At 46.0% G+C, this 25,493-nt stretch overlaps 2 protein-coding genes across 8 annotated transcripts in view; one reads left to right on the plus strand and one right to left on the minus strand.

Annotated features, from left to right (window-relative positions):
* Positions 1-13,405, plus strand: part of SLC45A4 (solute carrier family 45 member 4) — a 92,582-nt gene extending 79,177 nt beyond the window's left edge. For all 7 annotated transcript variants that reach the window (XM_030479695.1, XM_030479662.1, XM_030479678.1 and 4 more), the window contains 6 exons: positions 125-313; positions 3,270-3,449; positions 3,538-4,613; positions 4,712-4,811; positions 5,768-5,979; positions 7,155-13,405. In XM_030479695.1, coding sequence (XP_030335555.1) covers positions 125-313; positions 3,270-3,449; positions 3,538-4,613; positions 4,712-4,811; positions 5,768-5,979; positions 7,155-7,517 — 2,120 coding nt within the window. In that variant the 3' untranslated portion in view covers positions 7,518-13,405. The remainder of the gene's footprint in view (positions 1-124; positions 314-3,269; positions 3,450-3,537; positions 4,614-4,711; positions 4,812-5,767; positions 5,980-7,154) is intronic.
* Positions 13,406-16,451: 3,046 nt separating this feature from the next.
* Positions 16,452-25,493, minus strand: part of DENND3 (DENN domain containing 3) — a 39,621-nt gene continuing 30,579 nt past the window's right edge. The window contains exons 18-23 of the mRNA XM_030502408.1: positions 24,541-24,680; positions 22,993-23,153; positions 21,169-21,302; positions 20,203-20,318; positions 19,947-20,084; positions 16,452-17,926 (exon numbers count right to left, since the gene is read on the minus strand). Coding sequence (XP_030358268.1) covers positions 17,726-17,926; positions 19,947-20,084; positions 20,203-20,318; positions 21,169-21,302; positions 22,993-23,153; positions 24,541-24,680 — 890 coding nt within the window. The 3' untranslated portion in view covers positions 16,452-17,725. The remainder of the gene's footprint in view (positions 17,927-19,946; positions 20,085-20,202; positions 20,319-21,168; positions 21,303-22,992; positions 23,154-24,540; positions 24,681-25,493) is intronic.

Here is a 25,493-nt window from a genome sequence, read left to right on the forward strand (position 1 = left end):
ATTTGCTGTGGGTAAATGACTGATCAATTTACCTTTTTCAAAGGTATAACAGAATCTCATATCTGAAGTGAAACGTTACCTAACCTTAAAATAACCTTAAAATCCTCTTTTGTCTTTGTTTTAGGTCTTCCTGAACAATACTACAGCCTCACTTGGTTCCTTAGCCCCATCCTGGGCTTGATCTTCACTCCGCTTATAGGTTCGGCCAGTGACCGCTGCACGCTGAGCTGGGGCCGCCGGCGGCCTTTCATTCTTGCTCTCTGCATTGGTGTCCTCTTTGGAGTTGCACTTTTCCTTAATGGTTCTGTTATAGGTAAATAATGAGGAAATCACCTGCATATATCTCCTGCTAACATACCTGCTGTCAGGTTTTGATGTAGGAAGTAAAGATAACGATACGCAGTTGATTTAACCTGTGTTTAGTGTTAAAATCATTAGGAATCACTGCATTTGAGCTATCCACCTTGCATGGTTTTATCCTTACTCTAAAGTTAGGGTGCTGTGCTGAGGCTTGTGTAGTCGTGGCTGTAACTGGTAATACAGTGTTGTTAATACAATGGTTGCCAGCATAATGTTTGCAGTCGCTGAGACGAATTTGGTCGATCTTTGACATGGGAAAATTGTAGCAACCTGTTCACAGGGAAATGTTTCCTGTTGTGATCCATTTTCCCTTTAATGCATATCTGGCAACACATCCTGTTTCCAGCATTATTTCAGAAATTATCTTTTCACTTTTTCTGGTGCTTTTCTTAGAGCTGGTATTGAAACAGTCCAGAGCACAGTTAATATTTGTTTATGAAAAAACCATGTGGGAAAATGATTTTTCCTGAGCCCCCATCAAAGCTGGTAAAAATAGTTTCCCTTGAACGTAGTTTACTACAGAACTTAATCTGCAATCTCTTTGTAAATTTAGTGTAGGAGAGGTGACAGCACGTACATGTGGGGAACTGTTTACATCATGCTTGGGCTGATGCAAATGAAAGGAACTTAGCACCTAATAATATCCTCTTGGCTCTCTTTTTTTGGGAATTAGATGCAGCTCCATTGTCAAAAACTTGTACTAATTGAGGGAAATGAGTGGAACATTACCTTGGCTCAGCATGTTAGCTTTTTAAAGCCAGATTTTGGATGCCGTATGATGGGTTTTAGTTCTCTGCAATGGACAAACTGTTCAGATGAATGACATTTAATTTATGCTGGTTTAATTTCCCCAAGTAATAGATATTAATTATTTGAATTGCTCTCATATGGTATCAATTGTACTGTGGTGATGTGTCTCCAAGACTTACTCCTCCTCCTCCAGATGTATGCAAGATGTTAGACTGCATTATGAGATTTTAATTGATAGGAAGCTCTTCCACACAGTAGTTTAGGTCAGTAGCCATTGGTGCTGGCAAGCAAACCTTATACGCAGTTTATGGGCTTATTTTGCAAGTATCTCACCTTGTAATAAATCAGGACAAAATACTGTCTGTGATTTCTCTCTAACTTTTTGTTGCTCAGTGATACAGTCTGTGCATGGTTTTCCAGAAAACCTGTGCTTTCCAGGTGCTCCAGTGGTACTCCTGTGCCATGAAACTTCTTTAAAACACAGAGGGTGTTGCAATGCACTGCAAAAGTGAGCTGAGTGCTTTATGCATCTGTTCTTGGGATGTGATTGTGGTAGGTTTTGAAGGAAAACCCTACTCTGAAAAGCACTTTAAACACTGCTGCGCCTCTCCCAAGGGAGCCTGGAGTGAACTGAAGTGATAGTTGTTCTATGTTCTTCTTTAGATCTATTCCATACTAGAAGATCGAGATTTGCCACTAACATTCCATTTCATAGACTCACAGAATGGTTTGGGTTGGAAGGGACCTTAAAGATCATCCAGTTCCAACCCCCTGCCATGGGCAGGGACACCTTCCACTAGAGCAGCGTTTACATCAGCATAACATAGCGCTGGACATCAGTGTAAGACAGCACTTGAGCTACTATTTAAAGCAGATGCGCATCATGATAAATCAATATAAGTATGTCTTTAATTGAAGTTTTGAAATGGTGACTCGTGTCACTTTTTGGAGAGAAAAGGCATTGCTTATCCATCTCACAAAAGGGTTTGCAGGAAGAGGCCTCATTTGTAACCAGATTTTCTTCTAGAGGAGCCCCATATGCTCTCATTGTCCGTGTTCTTCCCATTTTGTGTTCACACTTTCCTATCCTCCATCTTCATCCAAATTTTTGCAGTCCTAATTTCAGCTTGGGTCTACAGGAGATGCTATAAAAACTGAGGTGGTCCTTGTATCATAAGGTCCCCCTGGCCTTTGGCAATAGGAATCATAGGGAGGGAAACAAGGAGCAGAAAAGCATCCTACAAAAGAGGTTTGCTAATCTTAATAGTAGTACAGCTATGTCCCAGGAGAACAGCAGTGGATAGATCTTACTTAACCTTTGTTCTCTCCACTATATGGATGTTCAGGTTTCCAGCAAATCTGAAGCACTGACACCATTGGTGTTTCCTCTGTAACGTTCAGCCAAGAGTGGAACACATATGAACTTCTTCAGCATTCAGAGGCCTTGGTATAAATGAGGATTGAATATGAAGGAATCAGCTCTTGAGATTTAGCTGAGTTTTGGTGGCTCAGCCACTTCATCTATTTCCACAGTCATTTTCATCAGTAACACTAATGGTTTTATCAGTCTTTCATGTGTCACTTCTAAATCTCCCTGATTCAAGTAATTCACGCTCTTGTCAGTGGTTTATTTCATGACAAATTCCCCAGCTCTATACTAATAATGCTGCCTTTCTACTCAGTAGACAAAAAGCATTTCATCCCCTGCTATCAACAGAAGCCAACTGATGCTTTTTGCAGTGCAAAATCCCTTCATCTTGCTTCAGCCTTGAAAGTTGGGCTTATGAAAGTGATCTGGAAAATATGAATAAGCAAAGAGAGAGGTGAAGGGGTTAAAATACATTTATCCCAGCGTACTGTGACCATTGCCTGTTGGGCACCATGGCAGGAAGGCTGCCAATAGCCAATGCTCTGAAAGGTTTAGGAGATACTTTTAAAACAACATATTGCAAAACAGATGTTAGTCCTTAGTAAAAACATAATCTTTGTCCCAGACCTTCCATGACGCTGTGCCAAAGAGTTGAAATTGCCATTTTACTCTGTGAACAAATGTTTCCAGGGAGCATGTTGGCCACCTTTCTCTTAAGGGGTTAAGGTTACTCTTAGCAGTTTTCCCTTTTGGGCCAACGTGCTCAGATCCCTCTTCTGTTTCTCCTCAGGTCTGGCTATCGGCGACGTCCCGGACAAGCAGCCCATCGGAATAGTTCTCACAGTGCTTGGTGTTGTGGTGTTGGACTTCTGCGCCGATGCAACAGAAGGGCCGATTCGGGCCTACTTGTTGGATGTGGTGGACAGTGAAGAACAAGACATGGCCCTTAACATCCATGCGTTTTCAGCTGGTATGGAGTTAGTCAATGTGATTTTGGCAGCTGTCAAGTCATCCTGATGATCAAGTTGTGACTGAATTGGTTGTTTTCTCTTCCACAGGTCTTGGAGGAGCAATTGGTTATATGTTAGGAGGGCTGGACTGGACACAGACCTTCTTGGGTGATATTTTTAAATCTCAACAGCAAGTCCTTTTCTTCTTCGCAGCCATTATTTTCTCTGTCTCCGTTGCCCTCCACCTTTTTAGCATTGAAGAAGAGCAATATAACCCTCAGCAGGACAGGATCGATGAAGAAGGAGACACCCTTTCCAGTGTCAAGCTCAGTGGTAGTCTCCCCCCCGTGAACCGACTGAATGTAATTAGTGAGGAAGAGCCGTATGGAACCTCCATGTTCCACGATGAGGTTCAGTCAGAGCATGATCTCAATATGGAGTTCCTTGAGGTGAACATTGTGAGAAGCAAGAGTGACTCGGTTCTGCACATGCCCGATGCTACATTGGAAATTGAATCAGAGCTGCTTTTCCTGCATGACATCGAACCCTCCATTTTTCAGGATGGTTCATATCCAAACACTCCCCACAACACAAGCCAAGAGACCATGAAGTCCAAACTCAACCACCTCTCTGCTTTCCTCAGGGACAATGAGAAAGAGGAGGACATGTTGCTTGATAATCGTTTAAACGAAGATAAAGTCCCAAACATCAACGGCTCCCTACCAAAAGAATTCCTCAACGGACACGCTAGGATAGGCATGAAGCAATCCAGCACATCAAACTCCATGCGGCGGCGGCGGCACATGTTCTACCGTCAGCCATCCTACACCTTCTCCTACTATGGCAAGATAGGCTCCCACCGCTATCGCTTCCGTCGCGCCAACGCCATCGTCTTGATCAAGTCCTCCCGCAGCATGAACGATATCTACGACATGCAGAAGTGGCAGCGACAGAGGTGCAGGCACAGGAATCAGAGCGGCACGACGAATTCGAGCGGCGACACAGAGAGTGAGGAGGGGGAGACCGAAACCACTGTCAGACTCTTGTGGTTGTCCATGCTAAAGATGCCAAAGGAGCTGCTGAGACTGTGCGTCTGTCACCTCTTAACTTGGTTTTCCATCATTGCTGAAGCTGTGTTCTATACGGATTTCATGGGACAGGTCATCTTTCAGGGCGATCCAAAGGTAAGAGAACACTTACCGCTGGCAAAACTGCTTGTAGTTACTCACTTCTGAGATGTTCTTGTTACAGGAAAATGGTTTTGTGCTTGTGTTTGCTGCAGGCCCCTTCTAACTCAACGGAGTTACACGCCTACAATGCTGGAGTTCAGATGGGATGCTGGGGACTGGTAATTTATGCTGCTACTGCTGCTGTATGTTCAGGTGAGAGGCTGCACAATCAGACACTGGAATTCACCTCATTTCCATTCAGAAGGGAAAACGTTTTGCTGCAGTTACCATCAGCCTCCTTTGGGCGAAGGATATTTTGGAAAATACATGGTCATAAGGGGAGAGGCTGCTTTAAGAATCGGTCTTAAAATCCCTCCAAATGTAGAGGTGGGAATATGAACAGATGGGTTCAGTGGCATAAAGCAGAAAATGCTCTCAAAGGATGCTGGATGGCATTTAGCTAGTCGTCAGGAAACTAGAATGATGCCTGTGAGAAGATTCAAGCGTATGTGAGGGGGGTTTTGCAAAGCCTGTTTTTAAAATCCAAGTTATAAATGCCTATTTCGGAAAGTCTTTCATGCTCTCTAGTAACATAAACCAACTACAGACAGTTTGGGCTTGGAATTACAGGCTCTGAACCTGAGAGCTTTGCCACATTCTGCCTTTTGCAGCACATGTGCAGGCACGTCCCCACCACAGATCAGCATGGTGGCAACTGCCTCTGTGTTGAGCCATGTCCAAGTTCAGGTGGACAGCTTGTTTCTGAGCACAAACTGAAATGTGTAGCTATAAACATCAACTACCTGATTGCTTTGTTTAGGAGAAGTGTTTGCATTAGAAACAGAATCTCCTCTGTGCTCAGGGTGTATCTGAACAGATAAAGTTCATAAGTAGGTAAAATTACTGAATGGACCATGATGTGTTCGAATCTCAAAGCATTTTGTTCTGCCTCAGGCTTGTAGGCAAGTCTCTGAGCTCATTTATTCCCTAGTTTCTGAAGGAGCAAGACATGCTTTTCCCAGTGAGGGCTGAGCTATGCTGCTAAGACAAGACATATATGCAGTGAGCATCCAAGCCCTAAACAGCATATCGACCTGTCCTGGCCACATCAATACCATAGAACTTCACTGAGGAAACTGATTTTTATGTTTTACTCTTCATCTCCACAGCCTTGTTGCAGAAATACTTGGACAACTACGACCTTAGTATAAAAGTGATCTACATCCTGGGCACGCTGGGTTTCTGTGTTGGCGCTGCAGTGATGGCTATCTTCCCCAACGTGTATGTCACCATGATAATGATCAGCACTATGGGAATAGTCTCCATGAGCATCTCCTACTGCCCCTATGCGCTTCTGGGACAATACCATGATATTAAACAGGTACATGGAATGTTTTCAAGGCTGTGTCCAACGTGGCGTTGAACACTGCCAGGGATGGAGCATTCACCACTTCTTTGGGCAACCTGTGCCAGCGCCTCAGCACCCTCACAGTAAAAAACTTCCTTATATTTAGCCTGAACTTCCCCTGTTTCAGTTTGAACCCATCACCCCATGTCCTATCACTACAGTCCCTGATGAAGAGTCCCTCTCCAGCATCCTTGTAGCCCCCTTCAGACACTGGAAGCTGCTCTGAGGTTTCCATGCAGCTTCTCTTCTCCAGGCTGAACAGCCCCAATGTTCTCAGCCTGTCTTCATACGGGAGGTGCTCCAGCCCCTGCTCATCCTCGTGGCCTCCTCTGGACTTGCTCCAACAGCTCCATGTCCTCCTTATGTTGAGGACACCAGAGCTACACAGAGCTTCAGAAGGGGTCTCACAAGAGCAGAGTAGAGGGGGTAGAATCACCTTCAACCAAAGAAGGAGAGCTGCTACTTAAATCAGATGCTATTAGCATCCACTTGGCCCAGTGGGGTCAGGATTGCTGAACCCTGTGCTGAGGTATAACAGGATTTGGGTGCATATGGTAGATGAAGAGAGATGAAATAGTTATTGGAGTATTTATTGTATACCTAGATGTTACTACTGTTTCTGATGTGTTATGTTGGCATTACTCAGGTTTTTCACAGTCTTAGATATTGAGGTGAATCTGTAAATGCAGCTCTAAGTCTGGGGAGATGTAAGCAAACTGATATGAGATGTAAGCAAAGTTTCCAGCAAACTGATTCTGCTGGAAACAAGGACACATTTATTTTCCACTCCTTAGCACTATTCCATTTGGATTACAGATTACAGGAGGAGCATTTATTCTACCAAGTTTCTGCATTTGGATCAGGATTCCTTTTTATAATCATAAAAATCATTTCCACCAACTGTTTAATGTAAATTCTTGTTACAAAACCTAATCTTGAAGCCAATCCATGCTAGCAGTGCCCCAGTAAATACCTGCCTCTTGGTGCAAGATGGGGAGGCCATTACTAAGTGGATTAGGAGGCTGTTGCTCTGGACTGTGTGATGCACAAGGATGGCACAAAGTTGACCAGTTGAGGAGGATTCTAGTTACTTGGTTTAATCTCATCCATTATTTTCCCTCCTAAACACGTTTCTTGTCTTCTTCCAGTACATCCACCACAGCCCCGGGAACTCCAAGCGTGGCTTCGGCATAGACTGCGCCATTCTGTCCTGTCAGGTTTACATCTCCCAGATCCTCGTGGCCTCGGCGCTCGGCGGCGTGGTGGACGCGGTCGGCACCGTCAGAGTCATTCCCGTGGTGGCTTCGGTGGGATCCTTCCTGGGGTTTTTGACAGCCACCTTCTTGGTGATTTACCCTGAAGTCAACGAAGAGCCAAAGGAAGAGCAGAAGGGACTTGACCCTCCAGAGCCGACCAAGGCCAACGGCACGAGCACCGAGAAGCCGCCCGTGCTGAAGCTCACACGCAAGGGGGATTCTGCGGCAGGGCTGGAGGGCGAGTCAGCCGTGTGAGGCCACCGCTGCTCCTTCACCACATTCCAGGCAGTGCAGGTGCAGGATGGAGGACTCGGGGTCGGGTTTTTCTTTTCCAGGAGAACAAATTCGGATCTTCACTCCTCATAGCTAAAAAGAAAAGGCAGTTTTGTGCCAACATGTAAATGAAATCCTGTAGTCCTTCATCTAGGTTTGAAGCGGTAGCCGTGACGCCGATTGCTTTCTCTACAGCTTAGAAACGTCATCTCCGAACACTTTTTTATTAAGGATGCATTTAGATTTCGAGTAAGTTTTATTAACCTGCATGAGACTCACAGTGTATACAATTAGCTGTTAGAAAAAATGAAATTTTCAGCTGTTTTTAACTGAAAATGGAAGCTCTCTTGACTTTAGTCTCTTGCTGCTTTTTTTGTCTGACCATTTCAGATTTACACTCGTGTAACAGCTCAATCAAAACGCTTTGACATCTCGATCCATTTCTTTCCATGAGCATGGTATTATCGGTCTGACAGCGACAGTTCTTTAATGTTCATTTTAGACTTCATGGGTTTTATTAGTGCAATGACTAAGAATAGGTTTCTTTGCTGTTATTTTCAAGCGAAAACAAAAGCAATTACTGCAGTTTCTAAGAAACTGCTGTGAATCCTTTAGTCACACTGTTGAACAACAGCTCCCGGCTCTGCTGCTTGTCAAGAGAGGCTGATGCTGAGTGCTTGATGTCAACTGTAGATGGAAGGAGCAGCAGCTGGGAGAGGTGACCAGCACTCACAGGTTCTTATCACAAGTGCTGCATTATATGAATGTTGTTGGAATATGCTGTGACAATGTTTAGCTGGGGGGGGGGGGTGTGTGTGTGCTGGTGAACTTGCCATTTAAACCTGATCATCTCTGGAGGAAGCTGCCGCAGAGAAAAGGCATCTCTGGGGTCAGCTTCATGGGAGGGGGCATGTGGATTCTCTTTCGTAGGGAAAGGAAGTCATTGCTTCATTGCACTTTGGTCCTTTAACCTCCTGGCTGGGAGCACAGCATGCAAGGTAAAGGCACGGTGTCAGTACAAGGTAAACCCAAGGCCTACCTCCATCACCTTATGGCATAGTCTGGGTGTAGCAAAATCTGTGTCAGAAACAGTTTTAGGCCTTAAAATTCAATCCATGTGTTGCTGTTCCCATCCCTGTGTTGGAGGACTTGCAGGCTGGAGCTCTTCCGAGCTGCTGTCCCAATGTCATCGGCGCAACCTCCACGTCCCCTTCCTTGATTCAGGACATAGCTGCAGCGCAAAGACGTTTGTTCTGTGAAGAGCTTGAAAGAGTTGTGCAAATCTGGTTCAAAACAGCTCTTGGATCACCAGCAGCGTGGCCCAGTCCACGGGCAGCCAGAGCTCAGTGATCCAGCAGCCATCTAAAGCAACTTTAGAAACCAAACTTCCATTTGTTGTCTTCTGAGCAGTGTTTGTGAGGCTGTTTTTACTCATTCCCACATGATCCCACGGGCTGCACTCCATCCACGTGCTAAACAGACAAATCTCAAGCTCGTTGTAAGGTTTCTGCTGCCTCAGACTTCTCATACTACACTACTTCAAAATGCATGTGTAGATCGTGCTGCAGTAGAGTCATCCAACAGGAGAAAATCTATTTCAAACAGAAAAGCAGTTTTGAACAGATTACTTGAATGGTCAGTGGATTGAAGAGGTTTGGAGTGGTTGAAGTTAAAGCTCAGTCTTGGCCAACACCATTGCCAAATGCCTGGTGGCATCCATGGCTTGCTTAGCTGAAGGCTTTCAGTGCTGATGTCCTGTTCTATCACGGGGGACAGTGTTGGTTTTAGGCCGGTGCAGTCACCCAGCACTGAAGTACACGTAATCCCACAGGATTTAGGGGTTGTTTGGTTTTTCCAAGTGTCTTGAGAAAGTCTTTTTTGTCTTTAAGGTGACTACATTTTCCATGTAGAGCACATACTGTGAACTGTGTTCAGACAGGGCAGTGATACTACTGAAGAACATGAGACCTTCTGGAAGAAATCAGTTGTGAGAAACACTTGAACTGAACTTCTGCCGTGAATTTTATCATCTCAGTTGCATTTAATATATATCCTGGCGATGTTCATAGAGAACAGGTTGTGTTTCACCCTGTAACTGGCATTAGTGTAAACCACACACTGAGTTAGACATTTTAAAGTGGCTTTAATGCTTTTGAAGCATCTTGAAGATTCTGCTTTTGTTGCAGTGAACACTGTCAAATCCTCCCTATTTTAACCTCTATTTCTGGTTCTCCTATGGTTTAAATCTCTGCATCTTCTGACCAGTGCCAGCCTTACCCTTTTCCCCGGTGAGTTTCATGGAGTAGCGTGGTTTCAAATCACCATTTACTCCACGTGGCACCTTCCTAAGCCAAGATTTCCTTCCCAGCACCATCGAGCTGGCCAAGGTCAGGCTACAGAGGAGAAGGTGAAGCTCCCTCTCATTTCACACCCAGCAGAGGGAACATGAAACCCTTTTGGGGGTGAGCTCACACACATTTCTTTAGCTGTCTCAGCCAGGGGAAGGATGTTTCCAACCCAGAGGTTTCCAATCAAAGGCAGGTCCAGCTTCATCCCAGCCAGCAGTTGGCATGGCCTCATGTCTAAGAAGTGGATGTTAAAATCCATGTTTAGGGGTTGTCTCTGGGGCTGTTTAATTGCTGTTTGTAACACATGGAGGTACACGCTGCCGTGGAGCAGGAAGCTCTGCTTCACCCCTCTGGAAAGCTGAAGGAAATCATTATTCCTTGTAAACGTGCTGAAGCATTTGTAGTATTGCCAGAAGAAGGAGCCAAAGTGTCTCCTCCTGTCCCTTGGCCATGGAACCATCACACTGCCTGCACTGTGCTTGGCTTCAGAGGTCCTTCACAGCAATGCTCTGCTTCAATTTGAGTTCTCTTTCTAGCCCAGCACTTCTCAGGTAGAGTGGGCAATGATTTAGTTCTTGTGTCCCTTACCTTGTCTTTTGATACCAAAATCATTCATTTTTTGGTCATGATCAAAGGTATAAAGTAGGATTTTACCTGTTTATTGCAGAAGTTGTGGGAAGAGAGATTTGAAGTGGCTTTTATTTCTTCCTGGGGACAATAAGCATCATTTTTAGTTTGTTGGGATTAGTGTATAGTCACATTGATCCCACGTGCTCCATCCCTTTGGACCTTTACTGCAATAGGCTCAAGGTTTGATGGTTTCATTCTGTGTTGCTCTGTTCTGTAAACAGCTTTAACATATTCTGCTGCAGGCACTAAGCTGCACATCTAGAGATAACTTCACATGAGAGCAAAGAAGCTCAAACTTCAACCCCTCAGAAAGGCACAGCGTGGATTTTGCCCTGGTGGGTTATTGCAAGAGTCCAGTGGGATCCGTGCTGTTTGTGGAGGGCAATTTCAGACTCCAGAGCAATAATTTCTTAGGAATGTTTCTCTTCCTGCTGGTTAGATGACTTCCAAAGAGATTTATTACCTAAACAGCCTTTTCCTAACATGGATCTGGTCGTTTGCTAGTGCTGGCAGTGAGCAGTTACGGAAGGATGCGGGTTGTTCGTCATCAGGAGGGAGGAAGGCAGTAAATCCAGTGGAGGTTCGTGCTCCTTGCAACACACCACGTCCTTTCCCCTTTCATTTGGAGCTTTTCTAGACTGAGATATCCCCATGTGGTGGGCTGGGAAGGAGGTAACTGCAAATTCAGCCTCCTAGCTTTGTAACCAGTGCTGGTGCTGGAACACAAACTCTGTGATGCTGCTGCATGAGGTTTTCCACAGAGGCATGGATGTGAGGGCTGATGCTTCCTCATCCCTCTCCCATCTGGTCTGAATCCCCCCAGCACTTGGAATGACAGCAGCAGTGATCAGTGCCAGGTACCTCCTTAAACCTCAGTTCCATCATTAGACACATCCACCCATCATCACTTGGTGATGAGTTGGGTCCTCCTCCAGCATCCACCATCCCAGGATGTGCGTGGCTACCAGCGGGCTGTTGTTGGCCATGTGGGCTCAGGTCCCATTTGTGAGTAAGGTGGAGAAGGCCACAGCGTGTTCCTGGGCAGGAGGGGAGCTCAGGGGTCAGGATTCATTCCTTTCTGGTGGTCACTCATGTTCTCAGTGCTTTTGGGTAGACACATAACCAGGTTGCTGCCACTCCACTGCTCCGTCCCTGCAATGAGTTGTAGTTCAACCGCTGAGAGTTGGGCTTTTAAGGTGTGTGTGTGTGTGTATCTGTGTGTATGTACCTTTATGTACACACTGCTCTGGCCAAAATACCTTCAGTGCTCGTGTGCTTGTCATCCCTGTACTCACAATGTTCTCAACTTGAGTTCTTCCAGGTTTCCCTCATCCCATTCCGATGCGAGACGAGCTCAGCTCTAAAGACGTATCCTATTTAAGTGAATCAACTCCCGCATGATATTCCAAGCACATGTAGCAGCTTCAGCACCTGGAGTATCTATTTGTGAAAGAGAAGTTGAGTTTCTTTGCAGCTGGTTCGTCCTTCGTTTCCTTTGTAAAAGGCCAAATAAATGTCACGAACACCAAATGTTGCACAGCAAAACGTTAGTGACGACTGTGTAGGAGAAATACCAAATTGTGTTTTTTCTTTGGAGAATCTTGCTGGGGACAGAGCCTCCTCTGCCTCTTTGTTCTTCCTTCAACGACAAAGCTGAACGTTTGTAAAGTCAAAACTGGTCGTTTCGTGGTGCTACCCAAGGTTGGCTTGTTTCTGATGTTGCAGCCAGAAGGAGCCATGGGCACGGGCGAGCTGCAGAACCTCATCCGGAGGTTTGACACTTGGGGAATGGTGTTAGATGACAACAAAAAGGCTCAGTTGCCTTTTCCTAATGGGATCTGCTCGTGAGGTGTTCCAGGTTTCCCTGGAAGTTCAATTGAGACCACGTCCTGCAGAACCAGTTGTGTTTGGTTCCTCACCCCCTGTGGCTCTCACAGGTTCAACATCACCTTCCCTCAGCCCAGGGACCTCAAGTGGTGCCCAGAGGGACAAATAACTTCCCCCACCAAAGAGCATCTGCTACAATGAAGAGGCTGCTGATGCTAAAACTTGAGCAAACCCCAGGACATGGTTCCATTTCCCATGCTCTGATGCATTTGTCACTTAAATTAAGCTGAAATCTGGACTTTAACATCCACTGGGGTGGTTCAGCCCAACAAGGCATCACCTTATTTACTCTGCACCTACTCGGTCCTCAGCAGTACCCAAATTGTCACAAATAGCCCCCCAAAACCCTGACTTTTCACCCAACAACTTGGCAGCTCCAAATCTCACCGTTTGATTATTGCTTCTGCTGTAACACAGACACTAAACCCTTTGGGTAGCCCAATGACCAGCTCCTTTGAAATGCCTCCTGTTGGTAGCAAGCTGCATTTTTAGGCATCTCATAGTGGGGAAATGAATTAAAAAAAGGTAAAAAAGATAAAAAAAAAGAAGAGAATATTTAGTTCCTTTGAGAACTGGCCATATGACAACTACTGTTTTATCAACTTATTAAGTTGGGGCACTATACTAGCTCTTGCTGAGTTTAGCAATGTTTATAAGCATGTGTTAAACACATACTGTTGTTTTCTGAGGAAAAAGGGATAAAGCAAAGTAATGTCACAGATGAATGTTTGAGTGCTTTGAGGGCATAATGTATGGATGATGTTGATTTCGACACCGTTGAGCTTATTTTCTGTTTGAAGGTTAAAAAAGAAGGAAAGAGATTTGTTGCATGAGAACTGGGTTATTGTGTTCTGCACTTTCTGTTCTTTGGGTTTTTGTATAATCTCGATTTGGTTTTTCATGTACGCATAGAGAGGAGGAATCAATGTAGAACTATTCTGCTCCACACACATTGTGTTCGATCCCTTGTTCTGGAGTTCGATCTTAATAAACATTTCAGTAAGAGCTGGTGGCTCCTGGCCCTGTGAGAGACCCGAATCCCTTCTGGTTGTGAACTGACACGAGTTACAGTTCCCAAACACTTGAGAAACTCACCCCAAAGTGGGCTTTGGGTGGAACAAGGGAGGGAGCAAAGAGGGAGTTAAGTGGTAAAGATGGTCCTACAGTCCTGTCTTCTCCTCGCACAAGCGCAAGGTTTGGGGTGGAAGGGAGCTTAAAGCTCATCCAATTCCAACCCCCTGCCACAGGCAGGGACACGTTCCACTAGAGCAGGTTGCTCCAAGCCCCTGTGTCCAACCTGGCCTTGAACACTGCCAGGGATGGGGAAGTCCCTGCATCCCTCATGGTTTGCAGCAGCCGGGATGGCATCTCTCCCATCCTGGGGGCACGGGTGGCACATGGTCCCCATGGACACCACCAGCCCTCGGCACTGGAAGGGGCTGTCCTGGCGCCTGTTGCCAAGGGCCGTTGTGAGGTGTTCACAGAGGAAGCCCAATGGCTGCTTGTCCCCATGTCTGTGCGGCTGCTGCTGCTCTGCTGAGCACCCCAACACACTGTGTCCTGCAGGATTAGACCCATGGCACATGCTGGGTGGCTGTGCCCATGCAGCCACCAGGCAGGGCTCAGACCTCCTGCGCTCCCAGACCCGCTCCCCAATGGCTCCAGCCTGTCCACACGACACACACACGATCCCAGAGCTCACCGAGGACATCGGATGTGCCTGTGGGGGCTTTTCTCCATGTCCATCCCTTGCCCATTTCCATGTTCATCCTTTGTCCACCAGCAGAATGATGGTGACACCTCAAACACACACCCTCGAGTTGGGGTCCCTGCTGCACTGGGCAGCATTTCTCACCCCAAAAAGGGGCAGGGAGCAGCCACCCAGCAGGGAACCAGCCCTGGAGGGACACAGCAATGACCAGGGAGGTGCAGCAGGACAGTGACCCAAATCCTGGGGCCGATGGCAGTGTTTGACTCCTTTTCTGGCCCTGGGAGCTGCACTGGGGCCAAGTGGCGTTTGTCCTGACAGCCAGGGTGACAGAAAGGGGAGCTGTGCTGAGGTAAAGCACCATGGAGGGGGAAGGCAGACACGGGGCGAGGCAGAAGAAGGGGCTGTTTCCTACCTCACTGCCTGGCCCTGCCACAGCCAGCACAGCCTGACTTCCCGAGCAGCTCCGGTCTCTGCAGCAGGGTTATTCCCAACAGCAAACACTGCCATCCCTGGTCTGAATCACGGAACAGCTCCAGTTGGAAGGGACCAGTGAGGACCAAGTCCAAATCCCTTCGCCTCACACGACTACCTAAAACTAAGCCATATGACTGAGAGCATTGCCCCTGAACTCTGACTTGGTGCCATGACTGCTTCCCTGGGGAGCCTGTTGCAGCAATTAATCAACCACCTTCTCCATAAAGAACCTTTTCCTAGTGCCCCATCGGAACTCCCTCGATGCAGCTTAATTCCCTTTCCTCATGTTCTGTTGCTGATCAGAGAGAGGAGATGAGAATCTCTCCTTCTGCTGCCCCTCCTTGAGGAAGGTGTAGGCTGGGATGGGGTCACCCCTCAGCCTGCTCCAAGCTGAACAAACCAGGTAACCTCAGCAGCTCCTCACAACTCTTGTCCGTGAGGCTTTTCACCATCTCTATCAATCACCCTCCTCTGGACACACTCGAATAGTTTGATGTCCTTACAATGAGGTGACACAACTGCACACTGAGTAAACCACCCCAACAACATCAGCTTTATTCACCTTCCTCTTGATCCTTATCCAGAAGGTCTCAACCTTCTCATCACCAACGGGAGCACCACACAACCCAACTCCTTCCTTCCATACAGCAGCACCCTCTGGCTGCAGGGGCTCTGGTCATAAAGTCAATCAATTCATCTGTATTTGTTTTAAACTCGTGTTCTAGTCACACGTAACCTCTAAATACTGTTCTGAGACAACTTCAGAGCATGAAACTTCCCCCCTGTTTGCAGCCTGTTTTGAGCCCACTCTGTTTTGTAACCAAAAGGCTCAACAGAAGGTTTACCCAATGCAAGCCATCAAGTGGTGTTGGTTTCTATAGTGTCCTGATCTGCAGGAGTCCTTCCTATGGGCCAGCACAGCCTCACGTTAAGACCATTAAGAATGGTCTCAAAGAGCTCACCCTGGGGTGAAACAACAGAGAAATGAGTATATGGAAGTCACAAGTATCAGCAGGATCAGTCCTCAGAGGACTCGGAGCAATGAGGACCACTGGGAATCTGTGGATCCCTTCTCCTGCACCTTCCCATCATCAAGGTGAAACTGGAAAGTGACCCAAACCCCACCGTGCTGTTCCTGCAGCTCTAACCTGAAGCAAAGCCGAGATGACAAGTGAGCACATACCTGAGGCTTCCTGTCACTCCAGAAGGGACAAACCAACGTGTCACTGTGCTCCTCACAGCAGCTGGATTGGTATTGCTGGTCCTCCTGCTCCTGGGATGGGTTAGTTGTCTTGGAGGATGTTTGTATATCATCTCCTGGTCTGGTCTGATGTGGTTAAAGTTGTCTCCTATACACTGGTGTTAAACAGCTGGTATTAAAGCAAGCAGCGTTTTCAAAAGGAGGCAACACTCAATGAACTATGGACTCATGGAATGGTTTGGGCTGGAAGGGACCTTAAAGCTCATCCAGTTCCAACCCCCTTCCACTAGAGCAGGTTGCTCCAAGCCCCTGTGTCCAACCTGGCCTTGAACACTGCCAGGGATGGGGCAGCCACAGCTTCTCTGGGCACCCTGTGCCAGCACCTTAGCACCCTCACAGGGAAGAGCTTCTGCCTTATGAATCAATGAATAACTCAAGGTCAACACCAGCTGCCAGGGGAGGAAATGAGGAACCTGGAAGCCAGAGATGAGGGCTCAAAGGAGGACACATCATCAGAAGCTGGTTTTAGAAAGAAGAGTAGGTAGAGAGAAAAGAAACAGGCAACTGTTCTCCACAGCACACACAGGCTGGGATTAGTGCTGAAAATCATCATTCCTGGATTGTGTGTTGAGTGATAGAGGAAAAGGAACAAAGTAGAGAGAAGATACAGGATCAATATAGTGTTTAATGTTCTTACATTGAAAATAAAAAGACTAAACACATCAAACTTCAGTTATCATCATATGCTAAAACCTTTTTATCAGGACATTAGAAGAGTTCAAACTTTACACAGAGTATTTCCAGTAGTTTACACCTGTAGTAGGCCTGCCCTGGTTCATCCCTATGAACAGAAGTAGCCCATTTGTTCCTTCTATTTACACCACCTTAAATATTGTATCCCACTTTACTCAGCACTGATAATACACATAAAACTCTTCTGCATTGGTTTACTTGTGGGTAATGGTCAGGAATGGTCAAGAAAGCAGAATGGAAAAAACCATGTACACCAGGAAGTGATTCGGGAATGCTGCTCAGGATCCCGTAGGCTGCAATGGGATGATGCTTGTTTTAGTAACTAAGGAGTAGTTTGAGGACTCTGGGGGTTCTACACAAAGTAGCAGCAGTTCCTCTGATGACAGGAACCAAAGGGAGGAGTGGCAGAGGGTTCTTTGCACACTGACCGAAGGGTTGCTTCCAAAAGCAAGTATAATATATAATATACATGGAAATTAAATAAATAAGTGCTTCAGATGAAACATAAGACCCAGTTTCACAAACTGTTACAAATGCCAAGTGCTGCGAGTTGTTTTTAAAGGAAAATCAAGTTTAAAACAGTCACTGGGAGCATCCCAGTATCTTGTTTCAGCAGCAGGGAGCTTGCAGTGCTGTTAGGAAAAGCCTGTCAGTGTCTACATGTCAAATACATCACCATACACACACACACAGGGGTAATGGACACTCTTCCCTGCTCCATCCGGCTGCTGGTTCAAAAGGATACTCAGTATTTACAATAGCTCCATAAATCCAGCAAACACACCTGGTTTTTCTCGTTTCAGGGACCATTTCCAGCTATCCCAGGCTGTAAAGACACTATTGAATCCCAGTTTTTAGGCACCCCATGCACAGCCCAGGAAGAGCTCCAGTGGAATTACTGAGTCTGGCCTCTAACCCTGACCCTTCGCAGCACCACAGGTCAAGGTTAAAGCCAGACACCCCTCTCTTTGCATTTCCCTTTCTTTATCCAACGTGCAGGAGCAGTACAAGGTGTGAGCAGAGATTCTACTGTCATTTCCTACAGCAGTGTAGGGACTAAAACAACTCAATAAATATAAAGCAGTAACACTGACAATGGGTTGAAATACATGCAAAATGCTGGAACAAACACAGCTTGAGGTCTCCCCTTCTTCCAGCACGGGTAGATGGATTTGGGATAGCTTCACTACTCAGCTTTCCAAATGGCAATCTTCCCTTCTTCCCTTCCAGAGCCGCTGAGGACGTATCTGTCCTCTGCTGAGCACAGCGCCCTCACCGTGTCAGCGTGCCCAACCAGCTCCTTCTCCACACTCTTCTTCTCAGCACATATCACATAGATCTTCCCTTTGCTTTTGCCCTGCAGCCTTGCACTGCTGCCAACCCACACCTGCAGGGGAAACAGAAACCAACCCACAATTAGTTGTCCTGCTTTATGTTTCAGTCTAGGACACGGTGGAGGAGTTTTACGTGTCACGTTGATACAGTGAGGGCTGGAAAAGGGAACACTGAGAAGTTCCTATATATATGAAGTTCCATGTTCATGTCAATGGCTGCCCAATTTTGCCTTGGTGACTCGTTTTGCCTCTGGTTCCACACACAGTGCAGAGAATAAGACAGAAGGTGTCACCTTCCCACTGTACAAACCACAGTGTGTCTGTACCTCGAGTGCTGGGTGCAAGAGCAGATAAAACCCAGGGAAGAGTAACTAAAACCATCAAGAAAGGAACAGCTCTCCTATTTCAGAGATGGAAACACCAGGATTCCATAGGCTGGAGGGAAGGCAGCTAAGGAGCATCACAGCAAGGTCCACAAAATCACAGAAGGGCAGAGAAGCAGAATGTAGAACCATTGTTCAACACATCCCACAATAGAGAAGCGAGGGAAACCAGTGAGTCCAGTTTCACTTAGTGGAAAGAATTTCTCTGTACATGGCTGGCAGTGAACTTCTGGAACCTGCTGCTACAGGAAACTGTGGTACCAGCAAGTTCGGAATGATTGGGTCCAAAAACAGGTAATAAGAAACCAATGTTGTTGTTAGACTTTACCAGGTTGGAAGTTAATTCTCAACAACTGCAATGCTGGGTAGAAGAGGAGTATGGGTGCTCCAGTTAGTACAACAGGCCCAAGTCTCCCCCTTGGACAACTGAGGCTGCCGAGCTGAGAGATGAACCCACAGGCTCAGGAGATGGATCACACAGGGATATTGGCCAGTTGTTCCTTTTGTATCAATGATTTGGACTTCAGTGTTAGTTAAGGTGGAGCAGAGTGAGGAATAAGAGGAAAGGAAAAGGAACAAAGTTCTTAAGTATCATAGAATCCCAGAGTGGTTTGGGTTGGAAGGGACCTTAAAGCTCACCCAGTTCCAGCCCCCTGCCACGGGCAGGGACACCTTCCACTAGAGCAGGTTGCTCCAAGCCCCTGTGTCCAACCTGGCCTTGAACACCACCCTCACAGGGAAGAATTTCTCCCTTACATCTAATCTAAATCCACCCTCTGTCAGTTTAAAGCCATTCTCCCTTGTCCTGTCCCTACAGACCCTTGTAAAAAGCCCCTCTCCAGATCTCTTGTAGTTCTGGAAGGCTGCAGTAGATCACAAGAGAGCTGGATGCCTTGGGGTTTCCAAACAATCCTCTAACTCCCTGAGGACAGGGGTTAAATATCTCAATCTCTGCTCTGGGGAAGGATCTCTGAAAAGGTGTTTCCATGTTAGTTCGCAGATCTAACCAAGGGCTGAACACACACAAAACCTCCCCATTTCATGAGGTACTTCATGAAAAAAGTCATTTTTGAGGCAGGAAGGAGGGAAAATCTGAGCAAAACATTCAGCAAGTTGCTTTGCCAATAGATATTAGCTGTTTATTTGCAAATCAACCCTGAACCTGTCCATGTGGTACCACAGCTACAATCATTGCCCAGCTGATACCATGAAGGAAGAGCAGGTACACAGCCTGAGGCCAAGAGTGACACAGACCCAGGATGCTAAGGTAGGAGCTGTTGGCTCCTTTGGTCTCTGTTGAGTTAGGAATGTGGTAACTAAACTAGGAAAAGGTCAGCTACAGGAACAGCTCATTGGTATTTACTGTTTGTCTATTCACTTTTCCAAGGCTTAGTCTTAGGAGCACCAAGATTAAATATCAAGGGACTTAAAACTTCCAGTTTCTATGGTTCTCTGAAGATGTCAATGGTTAGTAAAAGTCACCACACATTTCATTATCAAAGAGGCTTTGGGGTTGATGTGCATTTTGGGGTACATGTGCACCAGTTGTGTTGGGCAAAGAGGAATCAGTGTTTCAAACCAAGATGCAAACCCCCAGTAAGGAAGCTGCCTCTGACAGCCCCTGATAGCTGCAAACAAAGCTTTAGTAAAGAATCCCACAAGAGGTAAAACCAGCCCAAATGTCTCTCACCTGATTTTTAACTCTTATCATACAAGTGATCTCAGAGCAATCCTGAAGATGAATCTTTTGAGGTGGACGTGAGAAGTCTTTGGTGTTCCAAACATAAAGGTCACTACTCCCTGAGTAAGATGCCCACACTTCATATCTCTGAAGCACGGAAAAAGAGAGGTTTAACATCAGCACAGCTCACAGGAAGTACATTGTAGTAAGTAACTATGGCTTGTAATGCTTCCTTTAAACTCTACTAACAGTTTAAATAGAATACCTCGGGAAAGAGCTGGAAGCAGAGGAAGTAGGAACACACATCCTTCAGGTGATGCTCAATTTTCAGCTGTAGTTGAAATTCATGAGTTGACACTACGAGTATGCAACTTCCAGTACCTTCAATATTAAAGACAAAGAGTTAGGAACAGAAGTGCCTGTTTCCTCCATCTCTATAAACCATGGAGAAAAAAGACAAACTAGAATGGATGCATCTAACAACTGCCTTGTTTCTCAGTCAACAGTGAAACCTTGGAGGTACTTCTTCCTTGTTTTCATAGCACCTGCTTTTTAGGTTTGCTCTTTCTCCAAATGCTGGTTGCTGTTCTGCAGTGCAGAGTTAACTTAGAGTCCAAAAATGATGAGAGGAGAAGAAACAAACTCCTTAAAATTAGGACATCTCATACTTGGGTTCTCAAATACACCATTATCTACAGAACTGAGACCAAGTGTCTGTGCTATGAAGTTAACAGGGCTGAAGTCAACCCCACCACAGCACCAGCAGCATCGCTGCTGCCCACAGCAGCACCAGGAATGTCCCAAGGCTTTGGCTGCTGCTCTGTTAAGGTATGTTTGGATCCAGGTTCATGTGTTTGGCAGTACTGAGATTTGTAGAGTGGTTTGGGTTGGAAGGGACCTTAAAGCTCATCCACTTCCAACCCCCTGCCACGAGCAGGGACACCTTCCACTAGAGCAGGTTGCTCCAAGCCCCTGTGTCCAACCTGGCCTTGAACACTGCCAGGGATGGGGCAGCCACAGCTTCTCTGTGCAACCTGGAGTTGCCATCTGCAGAAGTGTTCTGGAGACCTTACCTTCAGAATGCTACTTAAACAGATGAAGAAGAGAAAGGGGGAAGAACATCATGTACACACACATCTGAGTCTGACATTAATGTTTTGTTCTAATAAAACACTGTGTTATGAGAAGATGATGTACTTTGGTTTCTTAACTATTTGAAGAATGAACTTACAGCACCACAGTTGGTCATTATGAAGCTTGACAGAAGTGAGATTTTGGCAGGGCAGCTGGAAGACACGGTTAACTTTCAGAGTGCTGATGTTCCAAGCAATCACTGTTCCATCTAAACTGCTTGAGTACGCTTCACTGTTGGTACAGATCAAAGAATAACAACAATAGTACAGTGCACATTCATGTTCAGAACAAAGGGCATGCACAGAAGAGAGTTAGTTGCAAAATAGCCAATTTTACAGCAAGCCAAATGAATGTTCTTCATTTCAGGGACTAGAAGAGTAAAGCACAGGAATGATTTCCAACAGGAAATGGACTGAAGTCCAAAAGGCTTCAAGGCCAGATGCTGGCATTATTTTAATAGCAAACAATTAGATTGGTTCAATTCTTTTAAATAAGGTGACCAGAGTTTTGAGTGGAAGGAGCGTGTCCATCCTCTGCCCACCAAGGTGCCTAGGAAGGACATAAACTTCTCTTCTTCCCTCACTTTATTCTGAGTAGCTGGCTCTAGACAGCTGAATGTTCATTTAAGCAACCAACAGCTCTGGGTCATAGAATCACAGAATGGTTTGGGTTGGAAAGGACCTTAAGATCATCCAGTTCCAACCCCCTGCCATGGGCAGGGACACCTCACCCCAGACCATGTCACCCAAGGCTCTGTCCAACCTGGCCTTGAACACTGCCAGGGATGGAGCATTCACCACTTCTTTGTGCAGCCTGTGTCAGCGCCTCAGCACCGTCACAAGAAAGAACTTCTTCCTTAGATCTAACCTGAACTTCCCCTGTTTCAGTTTAAACCCATCATCCCTTGTCCTGTCACTCCAGTCCCTGATGAAGGGTCCCTCTCCAGCATCCTTGTAGCCCCCTTCAGACACTGGAAGCTGCTCTGAGGTCTCCACACAGCTTCTCTTCTCCAGGCTGAACAGCCCCAATGTTCTCAGCCTGTCTCCATACGGGAAGTGCTCCAGCCCCTGAGCATCCTCGTGGCCTCCTCTGGACTTGCTCCAACAGCTCCATGTCCTTCTTTTTCAGAAGGTTCCAACCCCTAAGCAAACCTCCCTAATCCCAGTTACACCCAATGCCCCACTGGCAGAGCTGGTGTGTGGTCTGGCCTGGAGTTGCTGCTCCCATGGGTAGAGAGCAGGTTAAGGCCTCCAGCCAACACTCTTCCCAGTGCTACCAGAAGATCAAAAGCATTTTCCCTGAACAAAACAATAAATGTCTTATTTGTTACAAACAGGATAAATCCAGAAGCATCCTGCAAACATCTAGTTGATGATGTGCTCAAAGCAGAAATGAAGTGGTCTTTAAACTGCATCTGTATTGATTCATCACTGGATGCTGCCAATTCCTGGCTGCTCTCATCCTTGGCCAGAAAAACATCCCTTTATCCTCTTTGTTCCAAAGTACACGATGCTCTTTCTTCAAAAAGGATATTCTTAGTTTACTAAATACAATATGGGAGCTACAAAACCAGGCTAAATGAAGGTTTATGTTAGCAGGATAAGCCTCCCTGTTCTAAACAATACATTCTTTCTAACATCTAGGAAAATCAGTCACTGATTTCCTCTATGGGCTCCTTTTCTTTGAGCACGAGTTCACTTTTTGCCTTTGTTTCAGTCAATGAAAGCACAAGACTGGATCATTTGGATCTGCTCACTGATGGCCAAATTCTCTAGGCTGGCTGTTCTAGCTACATAAAATGCCTTTCTACTTAACCACAGAAAGATTCCCCACATGTCCATGACTCCTCTGCTGGTAGATACAGCCTTCCTATTTGCCTGTATATATATATTTATGGAGAAAACATTGTAATTAAGCATACCTGGGTATTCCATTCTTCTTGTCCACAATGATGTCTGTAACATCAGAACGATGATCATTTAGTTGCTTATTACAAGACATACTGTGGGTGTTGATGATATAAATATTGGAGTCTTGAGACCCAATCCACACTTGACTCTGTTCCACCATGATCATACAAGTCTGGGGAGAAAAAGCAACATTAAATCAAGTCTGGAAGAAAAATCACTCTTTAATAATGGAGAAAGGCTGCATTAAGATGTTACAGTTTCCTGGTGATTACAGTAAGAGATCAAGGCTCAGTGCTCCAGTATTCCATCCTTTGCTCGGCTCTGTAAGTAATGAGAAAGGACGGATCTCTTTGCTGAGTTTATCCTCCAGTAAATAGGATTAATGATTTCTCTTGGTAACTGACTCAAAGCTGCGTTTCCTGGCCCAAACAATGTACAAGTTACAAAGAGCACGAGGGGCAACCACAGAAGTTATTGTGTTTCTCTCTTCTGGATTAGAAGCCATCCTAACTGATATAAACACTTCCTGCTTCACTTAGAAGCAGTGTCTAAGAATATACTGTCTTCTCCTTTATTGTCTCTGGAAATTACTGCCTCCTTCCCTCACTGAGAAGCTCTTAATTTCTTCCCCTCCTGAGTCCCATCAGTTCCAAACTTTCCTCCTATTTTCTTTCTCTTCTTTAGAATAGGTCAGTACCTGACTCTTCTCCTGGATTTCCACCTTCCCTCCAGCATCAGCTTTACCTCTCCCTTTTTGACTGGCCCACACTCATCCACAGCCATCATTTCTCAGCTTTCACACAAGTGACCCATCCAATCCCTTTTCCTACATGATTTTCACTCATCTGCAGCTCTGGTTCACATCCCCTTTCATCAAGAGAGCTCTTCTTTTCAGTTGTCTTTCATAAGCAACACCCTTTCACCTGCTGGTTGAGTGATCTTTTAGAGCACTGTCTCTTGCTCAGATCATCCACCTTGTTTCCTTACCCCTTTCCCCAACATCCAGTTCTTCAGCACAGGTTTTCAGCTATTCTTAGGACTGCCCTTCTCACCTTCTCTTTATGTTAATTCTCTTATTCTTTATAGATTTAGATCAGATATTAGAGTGAAATTCTTCACTGTGAGGGTGGTGAGGCACTGGCACAGGGTGCCCAGAGAACCTGCTCTAGTGGAAGGTGTCCCTGCCCCTGGAAGGGGTTTGGAACTGGATGAGCTTTAAGGTCCCTTCCAACCCAAATGTTGTGGTTTAAGCCACCAAACCATTCTATGATTCTATGTTTCAAATCTGCCTTCCTGCCCCAAGAACCCACTCCTGCCACTAGGCCACCTCCCAATATCCAATCTATCACTTCTCACCAGCTTACTTGCTTCATTACGAATCCATTTTCTCTCCTTTCCCTTCTTCTCAAAAATGGCCATTTCTCCATCTTAACTGAAGCCCAGATAACTCAAGTATCTTTCTACAGCTTTTAAGGAATGACAGTGTTTCAGGGTCATCCAGGTAGAGCAACGAAAGCACAAAGCTAAAGCAGCAAGCGCAACCTGTGGGCCAGTCTTACCAGTTTCGAGCGTCCCATTTTGAAGCAGTGCTGTTGAATAGACCAGGTAGATGCATCGAAGACCACCACTTTCCCCTCACTTAAAGCACACCACAGTTTTGGATGAGCATTGCCAGGTCTTTCTGAAGGGTCAAGATGCCCTGGAAACGAAGCAGAGGAGATGAGGTAAAAGAAAAGGAATCACTTTTGGAGACAATGTAGGACCTCACCTTATCATTTAATCTCACACTTCCAAGAGCAGAGACACTCTTTTTCATTGATGACTTAGTACCTGGCTAACTGGGAATGCAGGAAGGCTTTTAAGCCCTGAAATACAACTAATAAATCTACTCATTTTATCTATTCCATTGCATTTGGGCAGAGAAGAGATTCAGAGCAGCCCTGTGGAGAACTTGGGGGTGTTGGTTGATGAGAAGCTTAACATGAGCCGGCTTCAGTGTGCGCTTGAGCCCAGAAACCAACCGTATCCTGGGCTGCATCAAAAGAAGCGTGACCAGCAGGTCGAAGGAGGTGATCCTGATCCTCTGCTCTGCTCTCGTGAGACCTCACTTGGAGTGCTGTGAACAGTTCTGGTGTCCTCAACATACAAAGGACATGGAGCTGTTGGAGCAAGTCCAGAGGAGGCCACGAGGATGCTCAGGGGCTGGAGCACCTCCCGTATGAAGACAGGCTGAGAACATTGGGGCTGTTCAGCCTGGAGAAGAGAAGCTGCGTGGAGACCTCAGAGCAGCTTCCAGTGTCTGAAGGGGGCTACAAGGATGCTGGAGAGGGACTCTTCATCAGGGACTGTAGCGACAGGACAAGGGGTGATGGGTTCAAACTGAAACAGGGGAAGTTTAGATAAGATATAAGGAAGAAGCTCTTTACAGTGAGGGTGGTGAGGCACTGGAAGGGGTTGCCCAAGGAAGTTGGAAATGCTCCATCCCTGGCAGTGTTCAAGGCCAAGTTGGACA

This window comes from Strigops habroptila, chromosome 1, assembly GCF_004027225.2.
Source record: "Strigops habroptila isolate Jane chromosome 1, bStrHab1.2.pri, whole genome shotgun sequence".
NCBI lineage: Eukaryota > Metazoa > Chordata > Aves > Psittaciformes > Psittacidae > Strigops > Strigops habroptila.